Genomic DNA, 12250 nt, shown 5'->3' on the forward strand with positions numbered 1-12250 from the left:
TCAGTATAACAGCACTTACTCAATACTCGGCTTCACGTGAATCACTCACCAAGTCCTTATGCATAACAGTCTCAGGACTGTACCCTGGGAAAGTTCAAAACAACCAAAACCGCTTCGACCTTTCAAAGTTCTACTCTTCATTCAATAAATGGATTTTTAAGATAGAGAGATATATAGAATGTTGTTGTTGTTGTTGATGATGTTGTTGTAGGGTTTAACGCCATAGGTCAGCACAATATAGGCTATACAGTATAACTGGTGGAGAAAGAACCCTTGAAAACCACGGGAAGAACCACCTACCCACGAAAAGCTACTGGCAGGCTTTCTCACGCACCCACGTTAGTCGAGCCTGAGACTCGAAAGAGGTGAGATGGCAGTGATCCGGAACGGTGAGCGCTTTAGACCACTCGGCCACTCGAGACCCCTGATAGATAGATAGATAGATAGATAGATAGATAGATAGATAGATAGATAGATAGATAGATGGATGGATGGAGATAGATAGATAGATAGATAGATGGATGGATGGATGGATGGATGGATGCAAACAACTCTGTAAATATTTGACCATTTATTTATTTCATTAGTATTACATGCATATAAGTAAGACATTTTTATTAGCACACTCCTTAACTAACTATTGCTAATGGAATTTCAAAACAAATTAAGTCTTGATTGCTGTCGTCCTTTATCTCCCATTTCACGACCAATCGAATCTGTTAAAGAAAACACAGTTATCAGTGGAATTTAAATTCACAGGAGCGAAAATTACATTGGAACTTCCCGAATAAAATTTTATGTATTTATCAATAACAATTGTGATTGTACCTCTGTAGTTTCAACACTTTCTCGTTATCTTGTATCTTCTCGATATTTACTAATGAAATACAGACATAAGTTCAGTGATATTTAACACTGAAATATATGCATTTAAAACATGCAATTTATTACAAAGAATTGTATCCAAATCTAGAAACATTAGTTTGTTCATGTTTTTTTTAAACACATCTTTGTCAAAACTAGGACTGAAACAATAACCGAAGACTCAAATTAGGATATTTTTCGCGAATATTCGTATTGAAAATCGGTTTCCGATATTGTTTTGTTTTCCTACTACAGATCCAATGCCTAAGGTGCTGACCTTTACAGATTACTAACATCTCACCTCTGTCCACGTGGGTTAGGGTGTCGGGCTCAGCCAACGTGAGAATGTGAGAAAACTTGTCAGAGCTTTTCATGGGTCGGTGGTTCTTCCCGAGGTCTTCTCGGATTCTTCATCAAGGAAATATACGAGACAACAAGTATAACCTATCATGTGCTGAAAATGGCGTTAAACCCAAAACAACCAGACTAGTGAATATCGACACTTACGACCAAAATCTACAGCTGACTGAGCACGTGACAGGCGCACCTTTCTGTGAGAACGTTATCGATAGCACCTTCCCCACCTTCCCCAGTGAACACCTGTTGATTAACCCGCGAAGTTCAAAACCTCACCTCTCAGAGATTCCGTGCTATTTTTATTACTCGGTCGGCCAATTCGGTCACTTTTAAGCTAACTTAATGTAACGGAGATATTCCTAATAATTTTAATACGTACAGTATACGTTCTTGATAGTTATATGGTGTTCCAGCTAGGAACTTCTTACGGGAGGTGGGGTATTTCAGGAATAAGGGCTCTTATATTAATTGACCGGGCACTCTTTGGAACTAACTGGTGGTTTGTTTGCTACACAAGGGTTTGATGTAACTGGCTAAATTTTAAATTTCATCTTTCTGGAAGAAGAAACAGACAAAATCACTTTCATTCAAAAGTTTATCATAAAACAAATTTCAAACAATTAAATTGAATACATAGAAATAACACAGCTGCATGTTTGTTTGAAGGCCATCTGGAGGAAGAATAGTTATGAAGGGCGGATGGGAGAGTCTTGCAGAGCTCTGAGAACAGATGGAAGAGCGCTAAGGGCAGGCATGGGGAACGCACATCTATTTTTATATAGACTGATAACTGATTTAATAGCCGTTTTTACGCCAAGAATTTTCCTGCTACATGTCTTATCTACATGGATCCAGTTTTGGTTGGCTTTTTTTGTCTACCCTGGACTGGCTTAGATTTACATCAACGCTTACAACCAATCAGAATTCAAGGCATGGTACATAACACATGTCATAATAATGTATACAAATCTTTTCAGCAGAGTAACTAAACTACGAATTTGATCTCTATAGGATTAAATGCTTGAAATCCTGTAATTCAGTCTCAATTTGCATTTTTGCACCTTAAAATAATAAAATGATTGTGCGCGTGAGTTGTCTTAAATTTGTAGTACTCTGTTCAAGTTACATCGAAAGTCAATTTGCGCGACTTTCATTCTTTAATAAAATACCTTCTATAGAATTAATTTTCTAAATACCCCCCACCCACCCCCCATTCTAACTGCACCTGTATTAGTGAATTACTGCCCTTAGATACTCATACCCATGTTCCAAACGAACAGTTTGGTCACACATACACATGGAAAATAGTACCTTCATTGATTTAACTGTTGGTCTGAATCCGGGGTAAAATATAATTTAATCGGATATTTAGATAACTGAGTTCGCTTGTGTTTTCAATGCCGTGCGCGGGGAGGGGTGTAGAGAGTGGGTCTTCGTGTTAGTTTCAACGGCCCTTTGAACACCTTATTGGCAATTTCTGCCCGAGAAAATAGGAGTTAAGTACTTTTCCCAAAGACTCACCGAGTAAGCCGACCGGACTGGCCTGGGCTACCCCAAGGCCCTTAGATTAAGCGTCTGATGCTTTACTAATTGACTTAAAGCGTCTATCGCAGGAGAAATATAGACCAAATGATAAGAAAGTGAAAACATATTAGCTTTGATTACGTCCCACGAATATTAGAATTGGAACAACATGTATTCGTTTCAACCCTAATCAAAGTGATAACTTCGTGCATGTGTTAATAAACAAAGTAAATCAAATATAATGAAGTTTATATTTACACATGTAATAGCTAATACAACGAAAATTGGAATATCATATCTTGTTTATTATTTCAGGTTAAATATTAAACATTTATATTTCTGGTTTTGCAGTTACTCATATATTTCACGAATGTGAGTTCATGATCCTAGAGTAACAATTTACTTAAACTGTAAATGATTTAGAGTTCTATCACGTCTCATACGTGTCTTGACTCGCACAAACGACTGTAAACGTTGTAGATTACTTAACTTACCGAGGGATATTTTGGGTCACAGAAGATAGCATTGTTGTACACTACAGTTGATCCTTTAGCGATAGGACACTGAACGTTACCATTTTTGCAGCTATCAGCGGGTACAGGGAACGGTACAGGGATTCCAGCTATTATTCCATATACTGCGGTCGTTGCTGTTTTCGAGTCCTCGGCTTAAATGATATTAAAACATTTTGTTATAATTTTAAAATGAGATAATCTTAAGACAAGATTTTTTATGTGACATTTTTGTTGAACAATTCTGCGTATTTTTTTTATTTTTATATGCAATGCCTTTTTTCATGCTTATGTTACGGCTATATAGTCTTAAACTATGTATGAGAAAGAAGGAAAACCAACAAGTTTAGAAGAATGAACAAAACTATTATTACCATAAATCATAAAGTAAAAATTCAAAAGACAATGACAATATTATGAATTAAAATTTATAAAAGCTTAAATGCCCTGTCACAAGTCTAAATGTATAGAATGTTCCGAATGAATTCCAATAGTCTTGAACGTCTTGATGTATCACAATGATGTAATACAAAATGTCTTTGAATCAGTTATCAACAATCACAAAGTAGTGTTTTAGTCCAAAAAGTATATGAGCACTGTGTAATTGTAATGAAGAAATTATTCAAATAATTCCTCTCAAATTCAATCTGAGCACAACTGCACACTCAGGCGATAAATTCATAAAACCCTCACGTGAAAGAGGAATAAAAAATTGTTTTCTCTAATCCGCTATTTATACACAAACTGTCACCAGACCTTAAATGCAGTAGAATGTTCTGAAAAACTTATAATTTCTAATGGGTAAGTTCGCTAATTCGTTAGCAAGGTCAGACCTTGAACTTAAATCCAAATAAACATCTTGTTTACTGGTTATAATCTTGACAAAGTTCAGAGATACAAACATCGACTGTCAGTCACTGAAAAAGGTAAAGTACACAATATAAATTAAATATACATGACACATAACAAGTGGCTGGCACACCGCGGAATCGTGTCTTATCTGATCTGTGATTTAACCTTTAAATCGGACATGTTGTGTTCACATTTGCCGAATCACAACGGTTGGGGGCGAGAGGGGTGGTATCATATGACCACCAAAGACGTAAAGGAGTGGATTCCAAAACAACTGAAAGATAACATGTATGTTAATACCGGAAACAAAAACAAAGATTGCTAATATTACGCACAGTTCCATGACATTATTCCTTTTCTTCTAACTGTAAAGGCTTTTTGTTTCGATTTCATAACAAACACAGCTTCTGCTACTGGCTGACATACATGTATGTTACACGTGGAAGTATAAAACTCCAATAAAATTCCTTACATATATTATCTAAGCTAAATGGCGATGGTGATACATTTGCAATGAGAACAACTGTAAATGTTTCTTGACTGAGATGACGGTTATTTCGGTATAGGTTTCGTGTGATAATTACGACTGATGATTTGGAGAAGAACGAAGTGTTATTTATTTTTCACTGGCGGTGGTGGGTGGCGCTGGACGGCAGGAGGATCTTTGTTTATTAAGTGGTCAAAGATGAACAAAATAATACATATAGTTGTCATTTTTGTTAAGCTTTCATACAGATCGATACTACGAAGGTGTAGAGTGACTATCCACACTTTATCAGTCAATGGATGTCATTACAAACTATTAACCGATAAATACTCTTTGAATAGTAAGATTTTATAAGAAATGAAGGATTATCGCGATGGAAATAGTCTTTGTCAAATCTCTTCAAAGTCATTAAGAACATTGACCTTAGGGAGCAGGGAAAGAATGGAGCCAATCCACACTAATGGGGCCAATCAATGAGGCCAATCAACACACTAATGGGGCCAATCAGTGGGGCCAATCAACACACTAATGGAACCAATCAATGGGGCCAATCAACACACACTAATGGGACCAATCAATGGGGCCAATCAACACACTAAAATTCTCACTTGCTGTGAAGGTGAGTGCTATGGAATAGTTAGTTCCTCTATGTAGCTGGCAAGGTTCTGTGTCGCAGGGGTTGATATCAATGGAGCTTATTGTGCCTCCAATAGAACCTGAAAATTTTCAAAAGAGTAAAAGCAAATGTTTCTGTTAGATCATCTACAATGTTTACCTCCTTACAGCCAGCCACAGAGAGAGAGAGAGAGAGAGAGAGAGAGAGAGGGAGAGAAGAGTTGAGTTGTTCATTAATAATGCTAACCTAAGACAGCTAGAACGTCTTTTTTCTTCAGAAAATACAAAACTATATCATTATTTAAAACTATGCTATCATTACAAAACTAAATCATTATTACATATTATACGGTTATTTAAAACTAAATGGATCTGAAAGAAAAAAAACATGTTCTAGGGTATATGATGTGTTTGAAAAAGACAAACTATATATCTCTATCACAGAGCAATGCAATGACCCCTTATTCATATATTGCCATGTATTAAGAATTATGAATAATCGGTAATACTTGTGCAATATTGTTATATACCAGGAAAAATTCGAGTAATAACGCGATTGACGGTGTACGGTGTACTGACTTTACGCATTAGGCAAAAAGTCGATATACATACATATATATATATATATATATATATATATATATATATATATATATATATATATATATATATATATATATCCCAAATAAAGAATTGTAAATATAACAGTGAGAGTGATATAATAAGTTGAAAATTAGTTAAAGTAAATTACAGGTCCTTGCAAAAATGTAACATTTAAGTCCTGTATCATCTGATAAGCGTCAAGGTGTTACGATACGCCAGTGTTTGCCAGTCAAATAAGTTCCTGACTTATGAACTTGAGCTTTAAAACTGTCATTTTTGTTTTTATACCCATCGTAAAGAAACAGTTTTTTTCTATATTATGATCTCAGAAATCCGACTATAAAATGAAACTTGTGAATGATTTGTAATATGGAAATCAAATGTACAACATTTACCTGTTATGTGTTCTCTCTATCTTAAGTTTGTCAGTTAACTTTCATATCTGTACTTTCACATGTCAAATGTCCATTCACCCTCATAGCTGTCTCCAAAGTGTTAAAAATACATCGAAAATCAATTATTATTAGTGTTGCTTAGCGGAAACAACTGGCGATATAACGATGATATTCAGAGTGAAACGGGTATTCTTAACCGAACTTTATAGTGGCAGATTTCGGATATGTGTGTGTGTGTGTGTGTGTGTGTGCGTACTGCCAACTCGAAACTACCGAAAACTCTATGCAAGCGATTGTGTGGAATGGAATGCATTTTGAAAGTTTTGATATTCATGCCAATGATAAACGTTAGGAATATAACAAAATAACAAATCACTGAACTTACCGCAGTCTTTAAAGTTAACAATTTTGGCACAACAAACCGCCATAAGAGTGGAAATAATCAAGGTTTTCATCATTTTGTGTGTGAGTCGGTGCACTTGTTTGTAGATCTTACTTTACTTGGATCCGGGCAGTTAGTCACCTTACCTATATGAAGATCTATATAAGATGGTCCTGGAATCTATAAGGTGATTAAACAGGACATCAGGACACCGTGTCGTCACATATCGGACGATGCCTTATCTGACTATATTGAAAACCAGCAAAGAACAACAGTGACAGCCTTCTTCAACACTGCTCTCGCTGTGAATTTGGAGTCAGGACACGGGGAAGAGTACTATACTGATTAAACGTGTGTCTGTGTGCGTGTCTGTATCTATGTGTGTGCTTGTGTGCCTGTGTGTGCCTGTCAGTTTGTGCGTATGTCGTTTTGTGTGTGCATGCATGCATGTGTGTGTGTGTGTGTGTGTGTGTGTGTGTGTGTGTGTGTGCGCGCGCCTGTGCGTGCGTGTGTATAGGTGCAATAACAGAGAGAAAAACAGGACGGAAAATTAAAACCACCGCTAGGTATAAATCGCTTCTTTTCAGATGTTCTTTTGTCGAGTAAGATGCGCTAACTGAAACGTGCACATTTCATAGCTAACGTTTTTTTTTCGGAAATCATTAATCACATACTATTAACATTTTGCACATGTAATAGTACATGCCATACAGTAAATATCCAATTGTACAGCATTGTTTACCAGACAAAATGTGTGGAAAAAAGAAGAAAAGAAAAGAAAAAGAAAAAGAAACAATATATATATATATATATATATATATATATATATATATATATATATATATATATATATATATATATATATATATATATAATTCTCTTGATAAATGCACCCAAAAGTTAATGAATGATTATCAGTTTGAATCCGCTCATATACAGATCTGTATGGTGTAAGTAAATAGCCTGAAATTGAGAATGATGCTGTTGCTTAGGTACTGAATATTTGCTGTGATATCATACTTATAAGTCAGCTATAGGTCAATAGATACAGAACTGTGGTTTACGTAGCCTTGTACCATCTGCTCTAAGATAGCTTTGCACATTTGTAGTAGTATCATTATGTGTAATTTGGATATCGGTAGCTAATATAGATCAACGTCCTATATACTCCATTACTTACATATTTTGTCATGATCATCACATCCTAGTGTGTGTAATGTGGGGCGGAAAAAAGAATTCTAATTTATGTAACAAAATTTACCAGCGTACAATGATTTGGCTATTACTAATTTTTAAAAAATGCATTTACTAATTATTTAGAAATATAATTACTACAACCATTGTTAGCGTTAAACGACTTTGCAAGCGAAATCTTCTGGCCAACAGTTACCCGATTTTCACTGTAAATCAATCAACGGTTTTGGGTCATTAGTATCTGTGCACTAAGTCGTTGATGGTTTTCAATTTCCACCAGCATCATTTTGAACTCAGCAGAAATATTTTATTCTTAATTTCCATCGAGTAGAATATATTAACCGGAATGAGACTATTGTGTACTGCCACGAGATTTCCGAATAAACACGTATTCGTGAATGTATCCGTAATGAAAATATTTTACCACACCGCCAGCGACGGAACATTATCTATATAGCTCCGACAACAAATCCGACTGGTATGCATATCGTGGCAGATTTTGACACGATCCCAGCGATACCAGGAATAGCACTGGTCGAAGTGTTGATTCTACAAATAGCATTTACCATTAAACAGGCCCGTTTATATTTCATGAGCAACGCAGTTCTCTTTGTGATTTCGTCCTGCAGCTGTTTTTCCGTTTCAACAAAAATTGTGTATACTTTTAAGTGTACTTTCTAAGTGACAAGTTAAAATCAGCAAGAGCCCTTTAAAAACAAAATGTCCATATATTCACCCTTAGATCCTAGTTTACAACATCAGAGTTGAATTAAATAGTGGCTGTCGCTGACCGCCACTGGTTATATAATCAACAACTTGAAGTGGTGCTACAAGCATCTTAGGCTCAAAATACGGAAGATGTTTAGGCATTATCACGTATGCACCAAATGAGTTTCAGGTCCTGTTGTCGAATCCAAGTTAACGACGCCGATTTCCCACTTGTAAGGAGTCATGGCTATGAATTCATCACGCATAAAGACACCATGAGAATATTTTACTTATCTGGTCATCGTTAGTAAATCAAAATTAGTTAACTTGACCTATCAGAAACTTCGCTTCCACCAGGGGCGAAATCATGACCAAAGCTCATTTGTATCGCCCCGGGGAATCAAACACATTTGACTGAGCGTATTCTGTGTGTTGTCGCGGTTAACTAAAGACCTTTTCCTTTTCTATTCGTCTACGAGACACTATGGGGATTTTTCCACCAATAGCCTTTATCAGAGCCATCCCAGTTGGGTTCCACGGCCCCTAATGCGGCCACTTTTGCAACCGGTTGAGCTGCAGTCACTAAGAACGCTAGAATGGCCGCGAGAAATGGAAATATTTCAACGGTATTTTGCATCTGCGTCACCTCTGACTTTGTCAGTTTTATTGTCATCGATGTGTTCTTTTGTTTTTTCGCATTAAGCCGATTATGAAGTGCTTGGGTCCACCATAAAGAGTTATTTCCAGTTAGATGTGCCTGAAAAAGCATCAATGTGACCCCACAATGGTATTTTATTGTAATCCTTTTTTTTTTCAAGCTGCTTTGGGCTAAGGCCAAAGTTGACTCCGTGATGTGTCATTATTATTATTTGAAAACTGATGTTCAATTGCAGTTTGAGAAAATATTTCTGGTTTTCCACATGCGCCTCAACCAGACCCGCAAGAACCTTTGGCCATCCTGTGAATAATAGACTAACACTATCATCAAGACTAGTTCTGTAATATACCGTGTGAACGCAGTTCCTTGAATTAACTGTCATTTTATTAAATATTAGGTCGATCTCTAAAGTACGGTTGTACTGTTAATGTCTCCCCATGTAGGTCCAGCACCTTCTCTTTCTGGCCCACAAGAGCAAAACGAAGGTGTGCCAGTCGAGGATGGTGGCATATGAGATCTACAGGCGTGCTAGTAATTGATTGCAGAAAACCGGGTGGAGCATTAGGAAATACTTCAAACAAAATAAAACACTTGCAAAAGCTCCGCTTTCGTGACTACCATTGATCGTTTTACATATTAGATTAACCAATATCGTGGTAGTGTTATCAATAACGTAAGGAGTGATATTATATCTCAAACGTAAAAACTTGTTTGCCTTCGAAAATTTCTTCTGACCAACAGACAATTGTTCTTAGCGACGACTGTTTAATATCAACCTTGTACTGTGGAGATTCGACTGAGATGGCAGAGCTGAGAGTGGGCCCAAGTAGGTCTTAGAGTGTTTACCGGTCGCCAAAGAAATCCCTGTTGAATCTCATCAGTGATTGATATAATATTGTACGCATCAGTAAGAGGTTCAATAACATTCCAGGTTGTGCCATTGTCACCTGAAAATAAAAATGGTTATTCGCAGGATGGCCACCAAACAGCTCTGATTGAATATTAGGCCATCTTTAATATATGCGCAATGACCCTAGAGCAATCTCAGTGTGTGGTAAAGACTTGCGGTCATTGGTGTATAGAAAGTAAATTTCTGATTTCATTGAGGAGATTATAATCTGCAAGGTAACAATTCAACAAAACAATGCATTGCAGCATTGATTTCACGTAAAATGTAAATTGCATCAGTTCTCATCATCAATGTAGTGATATACATCATTGATGTCTTCACTGAGTTTTTATTCCAGTGTTTGTCAGATGCTGAATATTGATCAAACGTCATCAGAAATACCCATTTCGGCCAATTTTAGATGTTTTATTTGCAAAATGTTTGTATTTTCCTGTACAAAACTTTCTAGTTGGCTAGAAGAAACAGCAGCTAATGCCACATTATCATAAGCGATTTCTCTCATGTCTTCCTTATTAAATATGCAAGGTGGTTGTCTCTACTGGGCGGTAGTTGCTCATGGTGTGAGCTTGCAGAAGCTTCGATTGTGGAAAAGAAAGAAATGGTTTACAATTTACTTCTTGGTGACGAATGATACGCTACTGTAGAATCTCTGAGTACATCATAACACGGATGATCGTCAGCCCAAGGTCCAGTTATGCACAATCAATCCAACGTTACCCATCTCAAAATTATATGTAATAACAGCTGGGGTTTTCCCCCCAGTTATGTACAACCAATTCAACGTCACCCATTAAAATCATATATAATAACAGTTGGGTTTTCCCTGATCCAGCCAGACCAATGATCAACGAACAATCTGCGTTTGGAAAAATGTCACCATACTTGTTAATTTAAGCGTTACCTGTACAGAAAGGTGAATGACAGTCAAATCATCGGAGCTCTTCCTTTTTATGGATGCCATGGTGAGTGTCGCTTGTTGCATAACTAAATTGTTGTACAATACAAGCATGTTTTCATATTTTGTGCGATGCCGCCTGAAAACTCGTAATGAAAATCCAGTAGGGGTTCAGAAGCATCATGGTAGAACTGCGATCACTGCAACCTGTGGAGCAACGACGTTCACGTTCATTTAAAAGGGCATCTGTAGTGGTGTCACTTGTGTATGAAAGAAGCTACCTTGGATTCCATAGAACGAATACCCTCATAAAAAAATACATCATTAGATACAAGTATTGTTAGCCTAGAACACGGCTAGATATACCATTCGTCTCTAACAACAAAACAAAGGCTTGAGAAGTATCTAAAAGACGCGTCTATGTTGCATATTACGGGCATGACCTTGCTAATAAATCATCAAACGATATCCGTGCACGTCAACATCTCCTCCATGAGCTGAGTAATCCAACACTCTGAGAACGAATGAACAGAAGGATCATCAGAGGAGGCACGAATGTCAAAATTGGACATGGATGTAAAATATATTGATGTAATAAACTAACAAACATAGATAAGAAAAGTGTAATTTCGTAGTGAACTTTATCCATTATATACTAACGTCCTCGCGGTTATTGGAAAGGTGAAGCGGCTGTTGAAAAGTCAGTAAACGCAACAAAGGGGACCCATGTGATTGCTCGAGTAACCATTCTAAACAAGTATTGTGACATAATGACCTACTTGCGCCAAGGAAGATTTCCAGGTGATTTTGTTTTAATGTGAGAAGACTTATCGATGTTCATTAGGTTGATCTTTTGTTTCTACTATCTGATCGCGTCCCGAAGCGAATATACACATATCATTAGCTAATGTAGATATTGCCAGCAAATACAGTGAAGGCTGGCCTTGGACTTCTAAAGATTCGGCAAATGTCTCTGATACGCTTAAACGTATCTATTCACGTTCACCACTAATATGAGCAGGACTATTGGAAGCCAATCTAGGATAAGATTTTTTCGTAGCTGTTGTTGTGTTGTTAACAAAGCGTAAAGTTCTTTTTCGTGTTTCGGCATGTTAATATACATCGTGACAAAATTATTGTAGAACGATGTAACTGTACACTTATGATTATGTTATCTGTTTATTTATGTATCTGGTTAGTGTTTAACTTTAGGACAAAATAACATACACCTTTATTCATGTAACAGTTTTCATGTAACTTGCATGTGGTATATTAGAAGAAATTGTAAATATGA

The 12250-nt window shown here is 36.7% G+C and overlaps 1 protein-coding gene across 1 annotated transcript; it reads right to left on the reverse strand.

Moving 5' to 3' along the window:
- Positions 1–556: 556 nt before the first annotated feature.
- Positions 557–6774, reverse strand: LOC149805032 (NPC intracellular cholesterol transporter 2-like). The gene is made up of 4 exons (XM_089935761.1): positions 6595–6774; positions 5205–5312; positions 3240–3412; positions 557–716 (listed from the first exon to the last, which is right to left on the reverse strand). The coding sequence occupies exons 1-4, from the start codon at positions 6665–6667 to the stop codon at positions 630–632; spliced, it is 441 nt and encodes a 146-aa protein (XP_089791887.1). The 5' UTR covers positions 6668–6774; the 3' UTR covers positions 557–629.
- Positions 6775–12250: the final 5476 nt, after the last annotated feature.

The sequence above is a fragment of the Sinohyriopsis cumingii genome, chromosome 2 (genome assembly GCF_028554795.1).
Source record: "Sinohyriopsis cumingii isolate HCF-2022 chromosome 2, ASM2855479v2, whole genome shotgun sequence".
Taxonomy (NCBI): Eukaryota; Metazoa; Mollusca; class Bivalvia; order Unionida; family Unionidae; genus Sinohyriopsis; species Sinohyriopsis cumingii.